At 38.6% G+C, this 26,549-nt stretch overlaps 2 protein-coding genes across 7 annotated transcripts in view; both read right to left on the bottom strand.

Annotated features, from left to right (window-relative positions):
- pafah1b1a (platelet-activating factor acetylhydrolase 1b, regulatory subunit 1a) overlaps window positions 1–4,797 on the bottom strand; it is a 41,756-nt gene extending 36,959 nt beyond the window's left edge. For 3 of the 4 annotated variants that reach the window (XM_053508009.1, XM_053508012.1, XM_053508011.1), the window contains exon 1: window positions 4,647–4,797. The gene's annotated coding sequence lies outside the window, so the exon portion shown is untranslated. The remainder of the gene's footprint in view (window positions 1–4,646) is intronic. The other variant, XM_053508010.1, reaches the window with a different exon arrangement.
- A 1,411-nt stretch (window positions 4,798–6,208) lies between these two features.
- The window catches only part of cluha (clustered mitochondria (cluA/CLU1) homolog a), a 37,734-nt gene continuing 17,393 nt past the window's right edge, over window positions 6,209–26,549 (bottom strand). For 2 of the 3 annotated variants that reach the window (XM_053507300.1, XM_053507302.1), the window contains exons 12-27: window positions 21,660–22,069; window positions 21,066–21,167; window positions 20,871–20,971; window positions 20,462–20,614; window positions 20,304–20,366; window positions 19,965–20,209; window positions 19,572–19,656; window positions 19,322–19,475; window positions 18,686–18,825; window positions 18,523–18,603; window positions 18,286–18,411; window positions 16,107–16,228; window positions 15,916–16,009; window positions 11,781–11,915; window positions 11,594–11,667; window positions 6,209–9,055 (exon numbers count right to left, since the gene is read on the bottom strand). In XM_053507300.1, the coding sequence (XP_053363275.1) occupies window positions 8,926–9,055; window positions 11,594–11,667; window positions 11,781–11,915; window positions 15,916–16,009; window positions 16,107–16,228; window positions 18,286–18,411; window positions 18,523–18,603; window positions 18,686–18,825; window positions 19,322–19,475; window positions 19,572–19,656; window positions 19,965–20,209; window positions 20,304–20,366; window positions 20,462–20,614; window positions 20,871–20,971; window positions 21,066–21,167; window positions 21,660–22,069 (2,215 nt within the window). In that variant the 3' untranslated portion in view covers window positions 6,209–8,925. The remainder of the gene's footprint in view (window positions 9,056–11,593; window positions 11,668–11,780; window positions 11,916–15,915; window positions 16,010–16,106; window positions 16,229–18,285; window positions 18,412–18,522; window positions 18,604–18,685; window positions 18,826–19,321; window positions 19,476–19,571; window positions 19,657–19,964; window positions 20,210–20,303; window positions 20,367–20,461; window positions 20,615–20,870; window positions 20,972–21,065; window positions 21,168–21,659; window positions 22,070–26,549) is intronic. The other variant, XM_053507301.1, reaches the window with a different exon arrangement.

Here is a 26,549-nt window from a genome sequence, read left to right as displayed (position 1 = left end):
TTTATTATCTAAATGTGTATCTTTTTTTTACCTAAATATATAAAATATATTTTCCCTCAGCACCAGATCACCATGCTGAGTATTATGTTATGGATTCAGACTGCCCCAGTTGGTGCTTCAGACATGCAAAACTCTAATGTCTCTAAGTCTAATGACCTAGATTCAAGCATCAACCTATTTCAGAAAGCTAATGCCCCACCTTGCTTAATAACAACAAACAGGTTTCTTAATTTGATGAAGAGATGCCTCATCTATATTAATCTTCATGAGAACATACTCACATATCTTGAAAAGAAAGCACAGCTCATGTGGTAAATCTGAAAGATTTTATGCCCAAAGCAACAATAAAATCTAGTTAGATTCCCATCCTGTTTTTAAACTCATTAAGCCCTGAGAATTCTGTAACTTTTCTATGTTTTGGTTTAAAAGCAGCATGCATCCCACACAATATGCAAATAAGAGAAAACAAGAAAAGGAAGTGTTCTGTAAATTAGCTAGATATTAAAAATATAATGCTGTTTAAGTGAGAGTACTTTCAGTAAAGCACAGAGGTGGTATATAATTTCCTACTATAATTTCCTGACCTACACAAAACAGAAAGAGAATTATAGTCAATTCAAATAAACCTGAGTAAACCTAGATGTCTGATTTTAGGGCCCTGACTAGTCAGAGCAAAAATTGACAAGCTTGATTTGTTCCAAGACATCATACACAACACCCCAGCATTTGAAACACGTAACTTATTATAAATCCTGTGAAAATTTCACATCCAATTTTTTAAAACAGTGTTCCAAATATTTTAAAAAAACGTCATGTTTTAGTATCATTACAGCCCTGTTATTTGGTTCGTTTAGAAGCTGGTTTAGTTCAATTTGTGGACAGGTTCAGGATGAAATCACTCTGACAGCAATCAGTTCGTGCTTTTGATGCAGATAGAATGAAATATTAAGAGGATGGAAAAGAAATATTAAGCTCTTTAATTACAAACCATGTTTAATCTTTTACAAAAATGTTTTTTGCACATAACACAACTGACAACGATTTTTAGATACAATAATAGACTAAAAGTTTGTGGACACCTGACCATCATCTGTAAGCTGTAGCATTACTATTTCCTTTCAGGAGAACCAAGTAGGCCAGAGCTGTTCCAGATCACAATTCCATACAAAAAGCTCCATAAACATATGGTTTACCAAGGTTAAATATAAAATAACTAAAGTGGTCTGCACAGAGCCATGATCTCAACCCCACTGAACTCTGGGATGAACAAGAATGTCAACTGTCCTGCAGATCTCAATTTACCAACCTTAATAATGATCTTGTGGTTAAATGTATACAAATCCCCATAGCCAAGTGTTAAAATCCACAGGGCTTGGACAATGAAACAGTGACCTGAGCCAATTTAGTGTTGGAGGTTTCATGACTAAATTTGACCAGCCTGGTGGCCAAGATTAATTGACTGCAGTTTTGATTAAAATATTGCAATGCACATTATGGGTGACATATCAGTTTAAAAGAGAACAAATTGTTGGTGTCACAGATACACCAGCGGATGCACAAAGACAGCAAGTGGTGTATCAAGAGCCACAGTACGCAGGGTAATGTCAGCATACCACCAAGAAGGACGAAACACATCCAACAGGAGTAACTGTGGACGCAAGAGAAAGCTGCCTGAAAGGGATGTCCGGGTGCTAACCCAGATCGTGGCCAAAAAACATAAAACCACAGCTGCCCAATTCACTGCAATTAAATGTGCTGTTTCCACCAAAACTGTTCGTCGGGAGCTCCACAGGGTCAATGTACATGGCCGAGCTGCTATGGCCAAACCTTTGGTCACCCGTGTCAATGCCAAATGTCAGTAATGTCAATGGTGCCAGCAGCGAAAATCCTGGGCTGTGGACAATGTGAAACATGTATTGTTCTCTGATGAGGCAAACTTCACTTTCCCACATCTGGGAGAGTTACGGTGTGGAGAAGCCCCAAAAAAGGCGTACCACTCAGACTGTTGCATGCCCAGAATGAAGCGTGGGAGTGGATCACTGATGGTTTGGACTGCAATATCATGGCATTCTCTAGGCCCAATACTTGTGATAGATGGGCGCGTCACTGCCAAGGAATACTGAACTATTCTGGAGGACCATGTGCACCCAATGGTCCAAACATTGTATCCTAAAGGCGGTGCAGTGTATCAGGATGATAATGCACCAATACACCACAGCAGGACTGGTAAAAAAGTGTTTTGATGTACATGAAAGTGAAGTTGAACATCTCCCTTTGGCTGCACAAAGATCTAAATGTTATTGAGCCACTTTAGACTGTTTTGGAGAAGCAAGTCAGGAAACGTTTTCCTCCACCAGCATCACGTAGTGACCTGGCCACTATTCTGCAAGAAGAATGGCTCAAAATCCCTCTGGCCACTGTGCAGGACTTGTATCTGTCATTCCCAAGACGATTTGATGCTGTTTTGGCCGCAGATAGAGGCCCTACACCATACTAATAAATTACTGTGGTCTAAAACCAGGCATTTCAGTTTCCTTGTCCAACCCCTGTAGATGTAAAAACCCTTCCCAACAGTATAGAAAGCTATTATTATAAGCACAATGGAGGAATAAATCTGGAACTGGATGGTTAAAAATCACATGGTTGCGATGGTAAGAGGTCTTCAAACTTTTGGCTATACAGAGTATATCCGGTTTTGAAACATATTCCAGATGCTTCTAACATGTTTCTTTATCTCCACACTAAAGTTACACAGCCTTACTGACAACCTGTTTCACTTGGCTCATTACACAGTACATCTTGGAATCCCAGTAAAACACAATCTCTTAGTGCCTTATTTCATGAAGCAACTTTGCATGGTTTCTTAGCAACTATCCGTGTAGAGGAGAATCACAGCACAGTGGTGCAGTCCAGCGGTAATTATCCATTACTGCTTTAACTCGAGAGTCGAAATATAGTATACATTTCTGCCAAAAAAGAAAAAGTTGATGACTAAAGCCTATTCTGAATAATGCAGGACACCTTAGATAATGCACTAAATAATGTGTTAGTTAAAGCATCAAAACATGACTTTGCTCAAAACGTGTATTTATACAAATAGATATACATGCTAAATACCCATTTTAATGTACATTCTTACAAATCCAGCTAACAAACTGTAGTTTTTTTTTTTTTACATCAATTACAAATTTGGCAGCTTTGTAAATAATCCAAAATACACAAGGACCAGTTATCACTTTGTGAACAAATGTGAATTGAAGAATATCACATAAACCTAAACAGGTAAACGATATATACTATAGGTTCAAAAGCTGTACCCTTGGTGGTGCTGCTTCAGAAGATTAGTACCTTTATTTCTCAAAGTGTACACACATCCGATAAAAATGCTACAACAAGCCAACTAGTTTATTTTTGGGTTATTTGTCTGAATGCTGGGACTAGGCTGCACGCTTACTAAAGCTCCACCCTACCCTGCCTGGGATGCTTCAGCCATCCATCATGGCCTGATCATCTTCAGCCAATGTACAGTTTAGTTTACATGAAATCAACAGCCACCTGGTGATCAGTTCAAGTGTAGTTAATCTGTTAGCACTTCAGATGGGTAAACATCTGGTTTAAGTTTTTTTTTCACAAATTAACTTTTTACTTTGTGTGCTTTTAATCCACTTACATAATACAACAACAGAGAGCTGAAATGTTTAAAGCCTTAGCTCAAGATCCATTAAATAACTAGACAGTCTGTTGTGATTGTCATTAAACGGTTCAGTATTTAACTGAAGTCCATGCACCTTGCACTAACCTGGCACTTTGGCCAGGGTTACCAATATATTAATATTAGATGATAATAGTTTAACACTTTATTCAAATAACATATCGGTGCAATTAAGCAAAAATTTAGAGTATTTTTTACATTAGAGGATTTATGATGATTAACACTTTTTATTTAAAAATAGGTTTGCACCAGCCCTGCGTTGGATTGGCACCCTGTCCAGGGTGTACCCTACCTCGTGCCCTAAGCCTCCTGGGATAGACTCCAGGTCCCCGCGACCCTGAATACAGGTATAGAAGACGACTGTATGTTAACCAGACACACAGATGTCAACCGTACAGCTGTGAGCAAAACAGCTAGCTCACCCGCTAACGTTCATCTTCCAACATCTCTCAGTAACCCGCTAAATACTTTACTTTCAGATTTATCAAGGTGTTACAGGCGCTACCGGTTGGCATTATATGCGCAGGGGCTTAATTATGTCTGCTCAGTTAAAACATTACCAGCACATCAGCGACGCATCCTCCTGCATCATTAGCGACGTTAGCCAACTGTTGATAGCAGCCTCGCGCGCTAGAACGCTCGCGCAGCTTGGCGTTGGTGAAATGACGTGTTGATTCACCGGCTGCTAAGCTGATAGCTATCTACCCGAAACTGCACGGTCACACTAAAGCACACAGTGCAAAATAATACACACACACTTGAAAGTAACATCATTTCAAAGTGTCCTCCGGTAATTTTACTACAGCAAGCCAAAAGAAGACTATGAGAACTATTTCTCTAACGGCCCAGCCGCCATTTTGAGACACTGCAAAAAGGAGGTGCATTTTTCTCCTGCATTTACAGCCATAAACATAATGACAAGAAAGACACTTACCGTATACTGTCACCACCGAATTCGTATCTGTAGAAGACAAACAGAAAGCAATTAAATGTTGGTAAAGCAAAGGACCTGAAAGCTGTAGGGCTACACCTCCGTGCCGCTTCTCCCGGGTTAGCTCCTAGCAGCTACCGTTGTTTTCTGTACAGCATTCACTAAGGTGGACTGCGCATGCGTCGGACCTGACTTACAGCGACGCCGAGCGCACGCCCTTCACTTTCTTACAGCCTGATTTTAGCTAATTAGGTTGTTATAACTAAGCATTAGCAGTCTCATTATACAGGCTTTACCTCTTTTTACTGCAGCGGCTTTAAGATTGAATTAAAATCTATATGTATAGAAATTGTCAATAACCTCAAAGTGAGCGTGGTCACAGGATAATTTTTCATGAATAATCCGGCCCCACGAGGCACCTGTTAATGACGTCACCTAGCAGATTTCATATTAATGGTAAACTTAAACGTGAAGTACAAAATTTGTGATTTGTTACTGTCTTTCGTTGTCCTGTGTAAATAAGAGGCATTATGCTTCATGCCAAGTGGTTGCACTAAATATTATTTCTATGACATACTGAATAAGGGCAGAGATGTTTGAGAAAATGGGGGAGACATAAATTAAGCCACAAATACTGTTCATCTGGAACTGTGTGTGCTTTAGCTAACATTAGCTTGCATTAATTAATACTGTAAATCTCATATTCTGTTTAGGGTATCCAGTGACTTAAAGCCTATCCCAGGGAACTTGGGTTATTAGGTGGTGTATACACCCCGCCCTCAATGGGCGTGCAAACAATTAAATTAAATTTTATTTGTATAGCACTTTTAACAATTGTCATTGTCGCAAATCAGCTTTGCACACTCTCTCACTTATCGTCTAGATCAAGGTGGGCCTGGAGCCTATCCTAGGAGACTTAGGGCACTAGGCGGGGTACACCCTGGACAGGGTGCCGATCCGTCGCAGGAGTACCAGGAGGTAACCAACCAAGCTTGAAGGAGAACATGTAAACTCCATACACACAAAGACAGGAATTGAACCCGGACCTTGGCAAGAGTGCTAACCACTACACCACCATGCAGAAGATGCATGGAAATCAAAAGAATTGTATACTGCACAGGTGCACACACTCAAACACGCAATTATACACTATGGGCAATTTTGGAACACCAATCATCCCACAACATTTTGGAGGAAACCCACCAAGCATAGACCAGAGGCAAGATTCAAGCCCTCAGTCCCGAAGAGGCAACAGTGCTAACCACTGAACCACTGTGCACCTCATTACTTTTAAATAAATTTTTATTTTAAATATTATCTAAATTGGTAACTAGTTTAACAATGAAAGCATGAGCAATATTATGTGCCATAAAAGCAAATCAGATCAAATTACTTCAGATGCTCTAAATTTCATGCGTACAAACCCCCTCACATTTAGGTTATAGCCAAGGTAAGTAATGGACTTGTAATGGTTTAGAAAAAAAAAAATCACTTACTACAGAGTAAGTCAAATGATTGTGAAACATGGAGAACGTAGGCTGTTAAACTTTACTGAGACAACTCCATATTTGCCAGTTCCTTTATTTCTTTTAATACAAAAGCATACTTGGATCAAAAATAATTGAATTATTATTTATGGAGCTCAACAAACATTTCACATTAAAAAGAAAATAAGAGAAAGGTAGGCAAGGGTCTGGACAAATTTTGCAGGTTAATGATCTGAAATGAGAGGAAAACATTGAGGTTCAGGTGTGATTGTGGGTTAGACAGCTGGTGAAGCTAAGGTGACCATAATAGACACTAGGTCTTTAAAGGACACTGATGGCCTTTTTTAATGATAGCTGAGTTTCTGGATTTATTCTGGGATATCAGATCATATACATACAAGCAATTATCTTAAAACTAGATCCAGAACGGTGGGAATAAGAACGGTCGATTGTGAGGAGTGTATGATGCTGACTCGTTTGTAGAACATTTTCAAAATGAGATGTGTGGTGAAGTTAAGTCAAAATTTAAATTCCTTTCTATGCAAATTATCACACGTTCACCTCTTGTCAACACTAGTAATCCTAAAACAACAGTTCCCATTTAAAACTGTAAGTGTATTTGTAACCTGCATCATATCTTCTTAGTCTACATAAAAAAAACACAAACCCATAACTAAATATGTAGATGACAAATTTTGTTTTATATTGCACTAATTATCTTGAATAAAATGCAAAAAAACAAAAAAAACAATGAACTAATAACACCAATAAAATTCTGGCATAATTGCAATGAAAATCAACTATATTAAACATTTTAGGTGTTATAAAGGGGTATACAGCAATTGTTTTTAAATATTCCCAGCCATTTAGAACCACGGGACTTAGATCAAATTCAAATAATGAAGCTATTTAACATCTAGTTGGAAGCAATTGCATAAAGTCTAAATTAGTAATGACACTTTGTGTTCCATTAGAAACTGCATTTATTGTCAACTGCAATTTGAGCGCCAAGAGCCTTTGTGAGACTAGAACACTCCTCAGTGGCTACTAAGAGTACTGCAGCCTGGGACAAGCCCAGCATACAACGTGGCTCCTTCGTAAGCACTGATAGGCAGACAAAGGTTAAAGCAACAGCAAAAAAAAAAAGAGTCTAATCAGAAAAGGGTTAACCCTCTGGACGGCACAAAAAGACAAAACAGACCAGCCTGGTTCCTTTGCAACGCATAAACAGGCAGAATCTCACACATTTGCAAGGTGATTTGCTTTTTTTTGTTCAATAAGCAGGAAAACATTTAATTACTCCTTCCCAGTTTTTAGAAAAAGCCCACATATCCCATGACTAAACACACAATCAGTGTAGCAATATATCTTTCCTCTAAGTGCAAACTATTGCAGCACATAGATGGCAAGTTCCAGCATTTCTATTGCTTTAAACTTGTACATTTATTACGGCAATAATTTTGGCATTTGGAAGGTAGATCTGCACAGCATTTATACAGGCAAGCATGGCATTCGTCCCCTTTTTTTGGTGCATTACACAAAAGCAGTCTCTCTTCCTGGTGCTAGTTGGAAATGTGTGCCAAATACTGGTAAAGAAAAAGATGGAATACAGGAATGGTCCTGTATAACTGGAAATAAGTGAATAGTGTCACAAAAACTGTTCAGTCAGTATCAAAGAAGTCCAGTCCGTCAGCTAAATGATGATTTAACATGCTTTTGTGTCAAATACTGCATGTTTCTACATTATTCAAGTTTTGCGCTAGTCATTTTATGATTGTAAATTTATGTAAAAAATGATTTTGTCACAGCAGCAGTGGGAGCTTTATGCACTAGTATAATAAACACACAGACAAAACTGAAAAGATTCAAATGATCAGATTTAAACTGGACCTTTTGAACCTGCATTTCGATCAACATTAATCAAGTTTTTCACACATCACAGACATACACATCTTTTGAACATATCTCTATAAAACAGACAAAGCTTAAATGGTTGAATTATGGAAGGATATAAAATGGCTTTAATTCCCCCACACACACATACTATTACCAAAAAAAAAATTTTTTTTACAGAACATCATTTGAAAAGATCAAAATCAATCTGAAAAGATCAAGATGAGAACACGGGTACAACATTGTGAAGATACAGCAGCCACCACCTGGTACATTAATAATACGGGACATAACATGACTGTTATACGTAAATGGTCTTTGAAATTTAGACCATTGCGGGTACATTCTGTAGCCAGCGTTTTACTTCTTGTGCATCCATCTAAACTTTGTTTCCGCTCTCATCTTGAGCAGCATAGACATCACCTGAGTTTGCAGATAGTAGTGGCTGAAAGTGGTGGTGTTGGGCTTTACTTCACTGAAGCTCACAGTAAGTTTAGGGCTTGGATTCCTAAGCTTCTAGAGAAAAGAAGATCAGGAGGGCTCGACACAATAGATGGATAGCAAAATGCGAAAATGGATGAATGGATGGATGGATAGATAAGGCTCTAGCATATAACGTCATGGTCATTTCTTGGTTACCAGTTTCAAACAAACTGGTAGGAAAACAGTAACAAGAAGGCCTCAGTCTGGCCCTCTGCCTGCCCGCATTAAACACTGGTTCCATGCTATTTATGACTGCTTTTTCACTGTACCGACCGCTATACATTTCACTGCCTGTTCCCTCTGCTTTAAGCTCAAAATATACTCATTTAAATTACACAGCTTAGTTCTCAGTTCTAAAGGTTCAAGCAGATGACTGTTGCATCATGGCCTTCCCTGCTACAGGGTTTACGCATGTTTGATTAATCGTCGACGGGAAGTTTGTCGTCCAGAGCAGGTTGACCGTTCTCCTGATGTTCCTCACTTTTCCCAGTGTCTTGTAGCTGTTGCCGGCGCTGAACTTCTGCCTTCAGGGTCTCCAAGTCCTTTTGGCTGCAAGGCATCAGGTTACAGTTACCACTTAACTGAAGCAATCAGGCAAGATAATGACATTTTTACCAAAACCTGTATTCAAAACTTTTTTACAGCTCTAATTACAGCATGACCCAAAAGTCTGGACCCATAGGCATTTTCCTCATATAAAATTCCATACAGGATTACAGATTGATAAAACCAGACCATACACCAGTCAACATGTTTCTTTCTTTTTATCTAAACTCAGATCTTCTTATATTAAAAAAAATATGCAAATGCCATGAAGTAAGAGGCCTAAAATTTAAGCAGCTGCTGTAACAATCAACTTAAAAAAAAATTTGCCTATAGATTGTAGGTACTCAAGCAGTATTCTGTACGAAACTCCGTGTATACTCGCCTCACAGACGTGAAAAATATATACTTGCAGAAAGCGTAATGTCTGCTTTTATATACATACATACATACATACATAAATCAGCTCATGTCATTTGTATTAATGGTGACTTATTGGCGCTCCACTGCTGCAGAGATGACGTGATGACATGATCACCTTCATCACAGCCGAAACCAAAGACATCAACTTATCAATGAGTTAGTAAAATGGCCAGAGTGAGTTTCCTTGCCGTTTTCCCCGACGCATTCTATAAATCTCTCAAATCGACGCGCGCGTTCATCTTTCTTAGGATCAAAACTTTCCAAAGTGAAAGAGCACACGCGCCGCGGGTTCACGCAAGGGATGGGTAGGGATGCACCGATACCGGTATCGGCCTCAATACCACATTTTCTAAAGCACTCGTACTCGTTCAAGTTCCCTGATACCGGGGACCGATACCACGGTCTGAGAAATGTCTATGTTTAAGCGCTGTGTAAGGGGGAAACTCAGGTGCAACTCAGAGCGGGGAGAAGGCGAGGCGAGACATGTCAGCCGTGTGGGACTATTTCAAAGTGAATGAAGACGACAAAACAAAGGCGGACTGCAAATTGTGCTCAGCGAAATTGTCCGGAGGAGACTCAAAAGGTAGCGCATTTAACACAAGTAATTTAAACAAGCACCTAAAATCCCAACATGACAAAGTGTTCTCCAAAGCGGCAGAGTTTACAACAAACTGAAAAAAATACTTAAGTTGCACTGTCACTGTTTACATTTTTTTTTTTATTATTTATTCTGTAATATGTTGCATACAACATGCTTTTCATTTTAAATAAATGTTCTTAATTCCAAACTAGTCCCTTGGTTTTTTTTTTTTTTTTGTTAAATTATATGACTAAAGCTGTTACCTGTAAATTTAAATCATGTTTTTATTAGGTACTCGGTATCGGTGAGTACTGAAATGCAAGTACTCGTTTTCCAAAAAAGTGGTATCGGTGCATCCCTACTAAAAGGCTTATTCACAACTACATTTCAGCTGTTCACAGACATGCATTGTGCTGTGTTGTTGGTACACACTTTTACTTTTCACCTCCCCTTTGATCAAAATGCTCCCGATATGAGCTGGCACAAGCAGCTTTGTTCCAGTCATAAACATTCATCTATCATAAAGAGGGGCGACATATACTTGCTGATTCATAACTGCATTATTTAAAAGTGAAAGAGTGCGCGATGTAAGCAGCTTTAATCATTAACAATTAAATAAATATTTAATGCTGGACAGAAACAGCAAAAAGCACGATTATTATTATTATTTTGATTATTATTATCATCATGTTCTTTTGCTGTTGGGTTCAGCGTTGAATGATTATTTACAACTGCAAGAAACAACAAGCGTTTCACGTAGATTCATGCCACGAGTCATTTTATTATACAAAGATTATGTTGTGCTCGGACCACTGAGCTTCTGCGGATTCCAAAATTGACATTTTTACTATTAAAAATAATGTTTTTACAAGCCCTTGAGCTGTTGTTTCTGCTGTTTGCTTTAATAATATCAATAGACAGATAGAAACAGAGAGTCTGTCTAACAAAAATAATTGCAGCCGTTTGCTAAATGGCCCTTTGCACCACCTGGCAATCATTTCACAAATTACTTTGAATTACGACTGATTTATTTTGGCTGTTGCCGTTTGGCCGCAACAGAGTGCGCGGCAGTAATAGACGTTCCCCTTGAGTAACCACGGTACATCTTTCTCGTGGTTACCTATGCTTACCACTACCATATAAGCCCTTCACGATGCAACTAGAGGCTGCTCAAATCATAATCCTTGAACAAAGGTAATATAAATGGCCCTTTTTTTAAATTATTATTAAGGTAGACTGAAATCGGTGAGAATTAAAATGAATGGTTATTAATTGCATCGGGCATGTCCTTAACTGTCATAAGCTTTCTGGAAGTGTTCACCTATAATTTAACCATCAGTCCTTGACAACAACAGGGATCTTGCCTTTGTGTATTTTCTAATGCAAAGCAACAGTTCTGTCTTTCAAACATTTGTTTAACACTTTGCAAGCTTAACACTGTAGTACATGATTTGATTAAGTACCATTTATGGCCGGTTTAAATAAATAAATAGATATAAAAGATTAAGTGAGTGAATGTTGTCTCATAAAATGTAACATACCTTAGAGGAATAAAGATGATGCCATTGATAATATTGAGCTGCTCCAGGACACTGGCCATGCTTGGCGCTGTGAACTGCACAGAAAACAAACAGAATTAAATATCAAACTCGGAGCCGACTACCAAAAACGAAATGAAGAATGCATGATATATACACCTTCAAAACAATAAAGAAACATTGAAATTACTTTGAGAGGCATGATGCTGGCATTTGAGCCATTCTTGTAAATCTCATTCATGGTTCTCTGGAGGGCCACAGCCTGCTGGGTGAGGTACTTCAGGTACTCTGAACTCTCCTTGGTCTTTTCATGAGCTTCACCAACCTGTCAAGATTGATGGATGCTACATATCTCATTCTAGATTTAAGGTGCCTTATTGGCATGACAAATATGTTAGTTTTGGCAAAGCTTAGAAATAAGTCAGAGAAGAACAAAAATAGACATAAAAAAGAAAAAAGTATTAAATAAAATAAAGTAATAAAAAAAGGGCCGAAAAATAGTAATAGTATAAAATAGACTAATAAATATATATACATTAAATAAAACACACTAGTTTAGCTCTGCAATTAAAAATAAACATTCTAAACGTTTTAGTTCAAGTATGCAGACAAGGTTTACATTTTAATGCCCTTAATATTCATAAAATATATGCAGATGGAGTACAGTCAAATCAATCTTGGATTAGGAGTAACTTGGTCTATGAGCATTTTGCAAGACGAGCAAAAATTTATAGCCAGGGCTTTAAATACAAGTAGAATGCATGTGCTTGGTCTGCTGAGCATCACATGATAACTGAGCCACGTTGACTATACGTTACTCGTATAGTCAACATCCGTGCGTCAACCGTTCATTACAACATTGTGATCACGTGCGTGTGTGTGCGCATATAAAGCAAAAGCAAGTGTCAGAGAGGTTCCTTGTTACAAATCCAGTTTCCAGAGTTTCTCTCGGTCAGAGATTCCATTAGTGTGCTTGCGTCCGCATGCAACCGTCATTAGGGAGGTTTCTTGTTAAAGTTTCCCAACAGAGCAGTGTTTCCGTTAGTGCGTGCGTGTGTGCGCGTGCGTCATCCTATACAGTAGCCCCCTCCCTCCTCCACTCGCCTTTACACATACAAACAGAAACTTCCACATACAAACTGCTCTGTTAGGATTCTTTTCAAAAGTGAACTTGTGGACTTAATTAATTCATCTTTGATGTCCGGTTGTGTTCCAGCTGCCTTTAAACATGCTGTAGTACCACTGATCAAAAAGAGCAATCTGGATCACTCTGATCTTTCCAACTTCAGGCCCACTTCTAAGCTCCCCTTTTTATCAAAAGTTGTAGAAAAGGTTGTTTATAATCAGTTACAGGCACACCTTGATTTTAATGGGATCTCTGAAAAATTTCAGTCTGGTTTTAAGTCATGATATAGCACTGAAACTGCTCTCATAAGAGTGTTTAACGATTTGCTTTTAGCTGCTGAATTTAGTGATTCTGCCATTCTGGTTTTATTGGACCTGACTGCAGCTTTTGACACAGTAGACCATAACATCCTTTTATCACGCCTCGAGACATGCGTTGGAATTAAAGGTTCTGTTCTTAAATGGTTCCAATTATATCTGTCAGACAGGAGCTTCTCAGTACATCTAGGGAAGTATACATCCACTGTGTCTTCTCTTGGCTGTGGCGTATCCCAAGGCTCCATCTTAGGTCCAATTCTCTTCTCACTGTATATGCTTCCAATTGGGTCCAGTTTCAGGAAACATAAAATTGCCTTCCACTGTTTTGCTGATGATCTTCCAATCTATCCGTCTATCCCAACAAATAGTCATCCGTTTATTCAGACCTTGCTGAACTGTCTCAGAAATGTTCAAACATGGATGGAGATAAACTTTGTCACTCTGAACAAAAATAAAACAGAAATTATTGTTTTTGGAAAGTCTAATCTCCTCAGTGGTTATGATGTTATTGGATCGCTGGAATCTTTTTCTCAACACGTCTGCCAGAAATCTTGGGGTAATTTTTGACTCTGCCTTTAAGTTGAATGAACAGATCAGCTCAGTTGTAAGGTCCAGCTTTTTCCAACTTCGACTTCTTAGCAAAGTTAAGCACTATATCCCCCTGAACAGTTTGAGACAGTAATTCATGCTTTTATCACGTCACGCCTTGACTACTGTAACTCGTTATACATAGGTCTCAGTCTGTCACAACTTCAACGGCTACAAGCTGTTCAAAATGCAGCAGCTCGCCTTCTGACTGGGAAGAGAAAACGTGATCATATTACACCCATACTGGCTTCCCTTCACTGGCTTCCTGTACATTTCAGGATCCAGTTTAAATTATTACTTCTTGTTTTTAAAAGCTTAAATAATTTGGCACCTGCTTATCTGTCGGAGCTTCTTGTTCCGTACTCCCCTTCCAGAGACTTGCGATCCTCTGATCATTCTCTACTGCACATCCCCAGAACAAAGCTCAAAACCAGAGGTGGCAGAGCCTTTTCGGTAGTAGCCCCCAGCCTGTGAAACAGCCTCCTTTTGTGCATTTTATTCCATTTGATTTATTAAGCTAGTTTTATTTTATTTATTACTATTATTATTATTATTATTATTATTATTATTAATTTTATCCTATGGATGTCTGCCTTGTGGTTTGTAATAGTGAGCGATGAATATTAAGTAGATACCCTATATAGTACCTGCTGACTCATTGTTCTATACTTGCACAGCACTTTGGTCAGCGGAAGTTGTTTTAAATGAGCTTTATGAATACATTTAATTAATTGAAAAGCAAAGTGCAGATTATTTTATATTTACTATATTTTTTGTATTAATTTTTATATGAATATTTTTGGGTTGTGGAACGAATTCATTATTTTTATAGTTTCCGTTATTTCTTACGAACACACGCTCAGCAGACCAAGCACATGCATTCTACTTGTATTTAAAACTATAAACAATAGTTTAAAACTATGGCTATAAACTTTTGCTCGTTTTGCAAAATGCTCTTAGACCAAGTTACTCATAATCCAAGATTTGACTGTATATACATACATAGTGTATATACATACAGTGTATATACATACAATGAAACCTCGCATTACGAGCATAATTCGTTCCGGAAGTGGACTCGTATTCCAAAACACCTGTAAACCAAATTTAATTTTCCCATAAGAAATAATGGAAACTCAAATTATTCGTCCCACAGCCCAAAAAATAAATACATAAAAATAATTAAGACAAAATATAAAGTAAAAATAAAACAGATTAACCTGCACGTTACCTTAAAAAAGTAAAAATTAATCCCGACAGATAAATGTTTCCGTGTGTGTGTGTGTGTGTGTGTGTGTGTGTGTTTAGCCCCACCCGAGAAAGAGTGTATGAACCGGCACAGTGTCAAATTACGCATGCGCGCGCGCACACACACACACACACACACACGAGAGGCTGAGGGAGAAAATCGATTTTAAACTTTGCTTATTTGAATTTCACATAAACACACATTAACGAGAAGACTGTTTTGTCTGAAAAATTTGCAAGGACCATCGCTAATGACACTTGTGTGAGCGCTTAATAACGGAATCACTGCTGTAAAGTGAAACAAACAACCAAACTGCACGCTACCTTTGAAAAGAATCGCGACAGAGCAGAGTTTCTGTGAGGAACAGAGCGTGTGTGTGTGTGTATGAAGAACCCCCTTTCTGCTTCACACACACTCTAAATGCGCGTCCGCGAGAAAGAGAGAGAGAGAGTGTGTGTGTGAGACCGATTCCTAGGGTCCAATTCCTCCTCTCCTCTTTATCGTCACACACACACACACACAGGGCCTGCACGAATAAACACTTATCTGTCAGAATTGATTTTTCCTTTTTTTTTTTTTAAGGTGAAGTGCAGGTTAATTTGTTTTATTTTTACTTTATATTTTGTATGAATTATTTTTATGTATTTATTTTTTTGGGCTAATTGAGTTTCCATTATTTCTTCTGAGAAAATTCGCTTTGGTATACGAGTGTTTTAAAATACGAGCCTGCCGCCGGAATGAATTATGCTCATAATCCAAAGTTCCCCTGTATGTATATGTATATACACACATACATACACACACACACATTATATATATACATATACATTATATATACATTATATATATATATATATATATATATATATATATATATATATATATATATATATATATATATATACACACACACACACATACATACATGCACACAAGTGCTTTGGACACTTCTGGAATTAATTATGCTTGTAATCCAAGTTTTAACTGTAGTTCTCTACAAATTTACATCATCTGTAACCCTGGTTGTGTAAGTGGAAGAATGTACCTGGTTTTTGTAAATGGTGTAGCCCTCCTTCTCATGTTGCAGAGCTGAACGGAATTCAGCCTTGCTCTCATAAACCCGAGCCACAAGGTGGTGACTGCACAGACACACATGCAGAGAGCAGGATCAGTCAGGGTAAAATTCACATTCCAGTTTAGTAGTGTTAAACTCAAACTATATAACATTCCTTTTACCTAAGAGCAACTTTAAGGGATCGGGGTCCATGGTATTTTGAGTTAATTGCCAAGGCATTTTCCAGGAAGCGTAGCGAGAGGTCATACTCCATAACTCCATGTAGCACCAAACCGATATTGCTCTGTAAAACATGGAGAGAAAGTAAAAAAGATAAATAAATAAACTTTGGGATTTGCAAAGCATTATAAACTGGACATAAGAAATATAAAGTTGTATGACCAGAAAAAAAGAAAAGAAAAAAAAAGGAAAAAAAAAAACCTCATAGGGCCTGGAGGAAACCCACACAAGCACATAGAGGACATGCAAATCTCTGGATCCTAGACAAAGATCGAAAAGCTTACCTAATGATGAGGTGAAATAATGAATAATAATATATATAATAGTAATAATGAGTGAAAACCACAGATATTTGCAATACAGACATGATTAATGAGAATCACTGCCTCACTTAAAATTAGAATAACATGCCTAAAGTTAAGAATTGTATAAATCTGCACTTTTTGTATATTAAGCATAAAGGTGCTTTCACCGATATTAATGTAATGCAGTTTCACGCCTAGAAATGGATAAGCATACACACACGCTCAAATCCACATGAAGAGGAGGTTCTGAGCACAGTACAGCTCATACAGGCATGAATTTAACCAAATAAGAAGCCAATCATACCAGAACACAGAAGTGGGCCGCTGTTTGGAACGTGAGGTCGTCAGTGCAGGCTGTCTTCTCCTTACAGCACACACTAATCTGATACTATGAACTATCCAGCCATACTGTACAATCGGGGAGTGTAAAGTGTACTCGAGGACAGAATAAGGCTGCATTCCATTCTACAGTGAACTTTACAGGGTGCCTTCCTACTCCCTTGTGCAGGGAAAGTCAGTTAAGAGAACTTCCATGAGATATTCCAGCATTCAGAACACCCTGCAAGTTTACAGCGCAGACATCACTTCCTCAGCGTGTTACCCTGGTAATCCAAACACCTCGGATACCGGTTGCTGCTAATGTGGAAATTTCACACTATGGGAAATTAAATATTGAATAAATATTGAAACTGTAAATATATGATTATAAAACATATTACTGAAATGTGTATAGCTAGTCATTTTTTTTATTATTAATTGCGATTTTTTTTTTGCACATTCTTTTTAGATATATAGTAGGAAGGATACATTTATTATTCTTTTTTTTATTACATTAATTATTTTTTCTGTGTATTACTATTGAAGACATGATATTAATAACGCTAATAGAGATATAAATCCCTTTTGATTTACACTACTCACAAAAAGTTAGGGATACAGTGAAACCTCAGATTGCGAGTAACATGGTTTACGAGTGTTCCGCAAGACGAGCAAAGATTTTTAATAAATTTTGACTTGAAAAACGAGCAAGTCTTGGTTTACGAGCAGAGTATCGTGTATCACTCTTCTTGTTTTGACGCCGAATATCACGTGATCACAACTGAGCCAACGGTTTTACTCTCTCTTGTGCTGCTGAATTGCAGGTAATCGTCTTCCCTACTGGGTCTTAGTGCTCGTCCCTCACTGGTATAATCAACATCCGTGCGCCCTTCTGTGTTATTTACTATAACACTGACAGTGTGTGTAAAACATTGTTTATTTTGTGTTTGTAAGCATGTGTGTACAGGGTGCGTGTACCGTTTCTTATAACATGTGCGTGCGCGTGTAAAGCAAAAGAAAATCTAATTAGGTTAAAAATCCATTTTCTTCCTCAGCCTCTCTGTTTCAGCCTGTGTGAGCTTGTGTGCACGTGCGTGCGTAATTTGACACCGTGCCGGGTCTCACACACTCTCTCTCTCGCCTCTACTGTGTGTGCATTTCTCTCTTTTGCTTTGCGGAGTGTGTGCCTTATGTGTGCGCGCGCACATAATTTGCACCGTGCCGGTTCACACTCTCTCTACTTTACTGTGTGTGCGTTATGTGTGTGTTTCTCTCTTTTGCGCTCCAGAGTGTGTGCAGTTTCGCTCCGTATGGTTTGGAATCTTACCCAACATGGCTGACCACCCTATGCAGTATACAACCCAGGACTAACTTGCGGATCGGAATGCAGCTTAATATTACTAATGTGAATGCTGGTAGTAGGAAGAACGGTCTAAGATTGAAGCACTACCAAACATTTATGAAGGTACTATCCATATACTAATTGCTTCCAACTTACATCTAGCAGAGCCATTTCAGGATGATCCTCTCCACACACTAGCAGCATAAGATATCGGGCACGATACAGCAGCTTCAGTGCAGTGGACAGCTGGCCATTAGCAAAGCAGTACAGTGCCAAGTGCATCTGTAAGAAACGTAACAGTAAAGGTCAATTAAATCTCAATCAATATCACATTAACAATCGAAGGATAATTACGTTATTAGAGGTGCGAGTAGTTTATGTCTAGGCACGTACATATTCTTGAATGGTGTTTGGATGCTCAATACCGAGCACTCTCTCACTCATCAGAACAGCTTTCTGCTGGTTACTAAGAGCCTGGAAAGGAAGACAATCCAGATGAGGAACAATTCAGACTGCTCTGATGAATAGAATGTAAAATACAGGTAGACATATGGACCTCAAGGTGGTCTCCTATGATGTAATTGAGGCGTGCAAGGAGGCGCAAACAGGCACAAATCTCCACATGCATGGCTCCATACACGTTGTTGAAGAGGTTCAATGCCTCGTTGATTAATTCGCAACCTTCCTTAAGGAAACCTAAAGACGCAAGTGGGAAGCACATATTACTTAGTTAGTGACATAATGCAATCAAAATGCTTGGTCTAGGTTTTGGAGCTTTGTGCACTGGTGATGCTGTAGATCAGTGATTCTCAACTCTTGCCCTAAACATTTTAGCAGTTTCTCAGCTCAACTGATTTAAAATAAACAGCTTTTTATTAGTTGAAGTAGATGTACAGTACAAGGCAGGAATAAAACTAAAATGTGCAGGGCAGGCATTTCTCCAGGATCAGGGTTAAAAACCACTGCTGACAATGGTCCATTTATATCTGGATTTCTTTACAGCTGCTCTTGTTAAAACTCTATTTAAAAAAAGTATTACTTTTAAATCACGTAAAGAGAATCTAAAAATTTAAACCCCAGTACCACTTTGTACCTCACACTTGGTCACAACACCTGCAGAATATTCGAACACAATAGTACAAAGATTTTTTCAATATTCTGCATTTAAAATGTTGTTTATCATGTACATTACCTTGCTGGACTTTGGCTTGTCCGCTCTGGAAGAAATGAAAGGCATCAGAGGCTTTAGGGTTGACGTGCTTTACGACTGGAAAGATGTTCAGGATGTCTTCTTCTGTGAAAGCCGGCTTGTGGCGGCTGTCAAAGTTGTACTCCTTTATTAAGATCTGCAGAGACAGCACAAAGCAATGCCTTATTGAAGACCCAAGTGTCCATTACCACACAGACATTTGCTACAATGGCAAGATCAATAAAAGCATTACCTGGATGCCAGTTTTGATGGAGATTTCCCTCAGGAGTGTGATTTTTTGCAGACCGTATTTCTCTACTGCCTGGTCGACACTCTCACTGCCAAAACAGGCACAGAGAACAAGGTTGCATACATTGCATTTTTATCTGGTTTTGGTTCGCATTTTTAAATGTTTGGGTTTTATAAGATTTAAGTGTAATCTGTGTAACGCGTGCTCATTAAAAATAGCAATAAATATGTTACAAATTAATTTATTTTCCAAATGGCCGCACTAAATGTACCCTATATATTTTATCCTTAAGGAATTTGAGCCTCTGAATTGAAATCAAATTCATCCATAAGGCACATAAAACCCATCATTACTACAGAACACAAAACAAAAAAAAAAATATTAAAAGTTCCTCACCACAGTAGAGCGAAGTGGTAATAAGTGCGAGTCTCGGTGCTGATGTTCTTCCACAGTTCACTTGGGGTCAGACTGGCCCAGGCTGTGTTGTCTCCTCCTCCAGGCACTCTGTTTCGTCTCTTCTTGTTTTTCTTCCGTGAGACTAACTCGTCTGCAGGCAGGTGGGCCACAGCATCTGGGAAAGAGCTCAGGAAGCAGTTCAGGAAGTGGCTCACTGCAGCAGACAGGGCTGAAAGCTCGACACCCTATAATCCGACACACAAATAGAAATATTTGCATGGAACACAAAATTCTTTGTCAAAGTTAAAATGTCACAGGTTATGAAAACTGAAAGCTCACCTGGAGGTAGGTTTTAAATATATGTTTGGTGCATCTTGTGATCAGCTCAGTAATTCCTATTCTCTGTAATGAGAACAAAAAAAATGGATCGAGTACAGCACAGGGATAATTCCGAGAAACAAAAACATGAGATAAGAACAGAGATCCTCAGTACATACATAGAAATGATCAAGCTGTGGTTTTGCAGGCATCTTGTCCACAAACTCGAGCACATTGCCAAGGTAGCGCACGTTGATACCACGCTGATGGAGGGCCTCAGTCAGCGTGGCCCCATCCATTGGCAGGGCTGTGTGGTCTAAACAGTCTTTTATCTGCAGGATAAGAAGTAGAGCAGTTACCAAGTATGGAATTTGCATTCATTTTCTCTTTTCATGACCAGTAACCTCTTATCCTGGTCACGGTCACAGAAAACGGACATTCCATACATTCAGGAAACATTAGACACATGGAATAGTGTAGAGTATGCAATTTACATACTGACGTGTTTTTTGCAGACATATTTAATGGAACCCTGGACAATAGAGCTGTAGGGCTAACACACTATTTCACCATATAATCATCACTCACCAAAGATGGGATCTGACAAGACACCAAGAAGGCTGCTGCATCTTTGAGAAGCTGCTTCTGTTTCTGAATGTCTTCAGCACGCTCTTCTGGAAAACGCACTCCTAAGTTTAACACAAAAACAATCACCACAGCTGCCTCACTTCAATTAGAAAAAAAACACAAACCTAGTAATTACGGTGCACTCTTTTTTCATACCTGGAGAAAAAATGTCTGGGTTGAAACGGATGTCAAAGGAGGTGTTGCTGATGGAGCCCACCGCTTTACAGGCATTCAGGACGACTTCTCTGCTTTTTGGGTCTGTTTCCAGCCCACAGACAAAATACAAAGTGAACAACAATTCCTTACGACTATATGACGTACTGCAATGCTAACGCTATTCGAACCCACTCCAATTAGACAATAACACAGTGTATGAGGAAGGCAGACTGATTAGCAGGACCATCAGACCATCACCATAAGTTATTCAGATCCCAATATTGTTAATCAAACAATTTGTCAATAAGAGTTTGAGATGAGGAGTTAAGGGAGAAAAACAAACATGTCAATTCTTAAGATTTTTCCATAAATGAGCCTTGAACAGGAACAGGAGCACACATGCTAACAGAGATGCTGATTTTATGCCAGAACGGGCTAGAAAAAGCTCCTAATGCACTAAAAAACACAAATAGAAAGTTATTCTGAAGTGCAAGGACAGACAAAGAAGACAGTACAAGAAAAGATCTGTTTTATCTCTGTTAGGTGTGCGCTCCTGTTTCTCACAGCTCATATTTAGCTGTTCACATGACGTACCAATCCCAGATCCATCGTCTGCTGCTAAAGATTCAGCCAGCTCTTTAGCCTGGGCTAATCCAGGTATAGTTTCAAGGGCCTCCTTACCCTCCACAGAACTGTCACAGCCTCCATTGTGGCTCTGATCAGCACCCAATGAGACGGTACCATTAGTGGTTACTGCAGAGTTTTCTGTAACCATGGCCTGCTGGTGCTCGGCCGCCTTGGACGTCTGCGTAGATTCGGAAACGGTTGGAAGAACAGAGGTTGGAACTGAAGTGTCAGTGGCGTTCTCATAGGTCTCCAGAGTTGATGCTGGCTTACTCTCGGTTTCGTCTGCCGAGTTCTCAGACAAGGCTGCAGGCTTGGCATCTTTATTTGCTTTGTGCTGCATTAGCTGAAGTGCTGCCATCTTCATGAAAAGAAGATACCTTTGGTCCATAAAAAAGTTCAAACAGTTAATGAGGAGTCACAGAACTGTCTGTACTTTTTTAGAACAGTAATCTTTAATCCTTAGGCCAGGGATGGCTAATATATATGGGCTTGCAAGGAGAAGTCCTCTGTATTTTAAAGATATTCTTTTATCATTAACATTTTATTTAAGGCATCTATGCCAATGAGTTTGTTTGCTGTTAAGTAATACAGGACAGATTATGTGGGCCATTAGGACAAAAAATAATAATATAAATATAAAGAATTTGTGAGGATGGGGCTGCTGACATTCATTACAACTTTAGGATTTTTAATAATATTTGGGAAAAGCATAATTGTTCTGTACTGTATCTGTAAGTGGAATTAAAAGGAAACAAACACAGTAGAGCATTATAGACAAAAGAATTAATCATGAACACAGTGTGTGTAAATGTGTAGAGTTGCCCCACATGATTCCTACCATTCAATCAATAAGATATGCTTACAACCACAATAAAAAGTTTTTAGACCCTTTCAAGTTTTTCCACATATGTTTCACACTCACCTTAAAAATTGATGTAAATACTTTTATTACTTATTTTACACATAATATTCCACAAAGTAAAAAAAATGGGGTTTTGTTCATAAAGTAAGGGAATACCTCAGTTACACATGTATTCAGGCCCATTGTTATGACACTTGACATTAAGCTCTGCTCCGACTTCTACTTACAACTTAACTGGAGTCTACCTGTGCCTACCTGACTTCATTGGACAAGGGACACACCTGTATATATATATATATATATATATATATACACACACACACACACACACACACACACATGGGAGTAATCAGGATGAAGGGCCTTGGGCAGACGAAGGAAGAACCTAAGTGTCACTATAAGTGAGATCCTGAGTTCCCTTGGGAAGACTTACAGAACCATCACTCCAGCATTTCACTAATCAGTGGCCAGACAGAAGCCATTCTTTACTAAACCGCACATGACAGCCACTTAGGAGTTGGCCAAAAAGCATGTGAAGGACTCTCCGTAAATGAGAAACTGAATCCTGTGTTCTGATGCCCCAACCTATTCGGAATCATTAAATCTGGCAATGTGCATCAGCTCATTAAAACCGTCCCTACAGTCGAACACTGAGGTGGCAGCATCATGCTGTGAGGATTTTTTCTGCAACTGGGACACTAGTCAGTATAGAGCAGTGGTGTCAAAACATACCCAGAAAGGGTAACTGTGGGTGCAGAGTTTAGTTCCAACCAAGCAGATGCGACACAACCGATATTGCTATTAAATCTATTAAATGGCAAAAAAAATTAAAAAAAGAAACAAGTGGAATCACAGTGTTTTCCCACACCTATATTGACAGTCGCCAAAAGTATATTTGCTGACCCTTTTGAAAATATGCCCTTCTGTAATCGATTAACTATTAGCGGACAGTTCCCTCTCGAACTAGAAGAATAACCAGGTATTAGCATTACTATGAGCATGGTGTACTGCGAGGCAGTAAATGCAAAGTCAAAACAAAGCCATGGGGTTGAGAGAATTGTCTTTAGACCTGCAAGACAGATATGTGAAAGAATAAAATGACAACTGCCATCAAAAGTATAAGAGGGTCGTAGCACATGCAGAGAAACACAGTGTCACACAGTGAACGAGCTGCTCTTAAAAAGAAAAAAAAAAGAAAAAAAACGAAGAATTAACCCTTGCAACTCAAGCAGCGCGGATCTGTGTGGCAAAACCTGTCACAGCACTGGACCGGGAAAAAAAAAAAAATTTATATGCAAGCTGGTGTTCGTCAACAGCAGAGGCTTCAGACATCACACTGCGCATTGTGGTATTCTGATATTTAACGTAGAACCAAAGTTACCACAACATTTAAAACATGGAAATTGTACCACTCCCGAAATATGGGAATGATGTCACAAAAAATGTACAATTTAAAACGTGCATTATTGTTAATATGTATTATTGTTAATAGTATTAATATTATTATTGGTCAAAGAAACAACCAAAAGCTTCTATAAAAATGTGTGATCTTATCAATCTGTTCTATTTCTATCTCTATGTGACCTAATTATGACAAACATTTTTTCATTAAGTCATGTTTGTATAATTGATAATTAAATAAAATTCAGGCACCACAGTGGTGTAGTGGTTAGCACTGTCGCCTTGCATCTCCAGGGTCCGGATTTGATTCCTGCCTCTGTGTGCATGGAGTTTCCATATACTCCCCGTGCTTAGTGGGATATGGAGGTTAGGCTAATTGGCATTCCCAAATTGCCTGTAGTGTGTGAATGATAGTGTGTGTGCCCTGCGATGGATTGGCACCCTGTCCAGGGTGTACCCCGCCGCGTGCCCTAAGCCTCCTGGGATAGACTCCAGGTCCCCACGACCCTAAATACAGGATAAAGTGGTATAGAAGATGAGTGAGTGAGTAAATAAAATTCAGTTCATCATATCATATTATATTATATGATTATGATTCATATCATATGAATATGAACGATAAATCAGATCATATTAATAACAAGATAATGATACACATTTTAAACATTTATAAAGCAGCGTTTGTAATCTAGGCTAAACAATTTTTTTTTTTTGGATTTGTATAGGGCAGGCCTACAGTTTACAGCCTACACTAAATAACCACTGACATTTTTTTCCATTTATCACACGGAAATGTTCATTTAGCGTTTTTACGTTCGCTGTGCAAAAAAAAGAATTCCAAAACATTAGATTTAGCAGCCTAACCTTTTTTCTTTTAATGATGTAAATTCCCGACCTCAATTTCCCCCGCACCTCGTCTTCCATCTTCACTTTGATTTCTTTGTTTTTGTTGTGACTGGCAGCGGTAGCTGCTTGGTGCTTTCGTGACTGGTCACGTGACGTAACCTTATCAAAGAACTTAATAAAATAAAATAGATATTCCCAAATATTCAATATAGGCTATAGGGAATTGCACGCAACATACATGGATTTTTTTATTTAATTTTGTTTTTAATGACCCGCCCCGCAAATAAAGTGACAATATCTTTACCCGCCCCAACCCAGACGACCCGCGCATCACTATTTGGAAAGTATTCACAGGGCATCACTTTTTCTACATTTTGTTATATCACAGCCTTATTCTAAAAAGGATTTAAAAATTTTCCCCCCCACAGAATTCTATATACACACACACACACACACACAACACCCCCTAATGACAACATGAAAAAAGTTTGAGATTTTTGCTAATTAATAAAAAATTATTGAAAAAGCATGTGTATATAAGTATTTACAGCCTTTGCCATAAAGCTCAAAATTGAGAGAATTAACAATTAGGAGAAATTGATTCTCCTAATCATCCTTGTGATGTTTCTGCAGCTTAATTGGAGTCCACATGTGGCAAATTCAGTTAATTGGACATGATTTGGAAAGGCACACCCCTGTCTATATGAGGTTTCAAAGTTGACGACATTTTATGTCAGAGCACAAACCAAGCATGAAGTCAAAGGAATTGTCTGTGGACCTCCGAGACATGATTGTTTCAAGGCACAAATCTGGGAAAGGTTACAGAAAAAAACAACCATCTCTGCAGCAATCCACCAATCAGGCCTATATGGTAAAGTGGGCAGAGAGTCGCATCAGATCTGAGAATTTTGTTTCTCATGGTCTGAGAGTCCTTCTGGTGTCTTTTGGCAAACTTCAGGCGCGCTGCCATGTGCCTTTTTCTAAGGAGTGACATTATAATAACTCTGTAAAAGACCCATGTCCAGACCTTAACCCAATAATAAGCATTTCTTAAGAGACCTGAAAATAGCTGTGCACTGACCCTGCCCGAGTTGGCCAAGAAAAACGGAAGAAACTTCCAAAAAAGTTATAGAAACTTGTGGCATCATCCATAATCAGACTTTAGGCCGTCACTGCTGCCAAAGGTACTTTAACCAAGTACTATGTTGGTTTGGTTACAGAAAAACCCAGTGCCAATTAAATGCTTGATTGTCCTCTGATTCCCTGAAACGGATGCATCAACCCCCCCCCCCCCCTCACCGCATGTGAAAAATAATTTCCAGACTAAGAAAATGCACATGGACGTAAGTCGGAAAGCTTTGATAATACAAATCCAACTAATTATTATAGTAATGCGAGTGTCATGTCGTTTTCACATTGGACCCTAAAAACTCACTAAACTAAACAAAGTGTAAAGTATGGCTGTATTTTCGGACATCAACACATGCAGCAAGTGTAAAGGGGGAAACACGGCAAACTTAATAAAACATTTGAGGACACATGGATTAAAAGCAGAAGGATGCATAGTGTTTAACAACTTGCGGACATTAGCTGGCAGTGCGTGCGTTAATATAATATTTTTTATATACATCATATATATATATATATATAGAGAGAGAGAGAGAGAGAGTATATTTAAAATAAATGTTCTTTCAATAAATAGTCTATAAAATGTTACTTTTTTTTTTTTTTTTTTTTTTAAGTATTGG

The sequence above is a fragment of the Clarias gariepinus genome, chromosome 11 (genome assembly GCF_024256425.1).
Source record: "Clarias gariepinus isolate MV-2021 ecotype Netherlands chromosome 11, CGAR_prim_01v2, whole genome shotgun sequence".
Lineage (NCBI taxonomy): Eukaryota > Metazoa > Chordata > Actinopteri > Siluriformes > Clariidae > Clarias > Clarias gariepinus.
The sequence above is the reverse complement of the archived record's forward strand: the minus strand, read 5'-3'. Positions and strand labels throughout refer to the sequence as shown.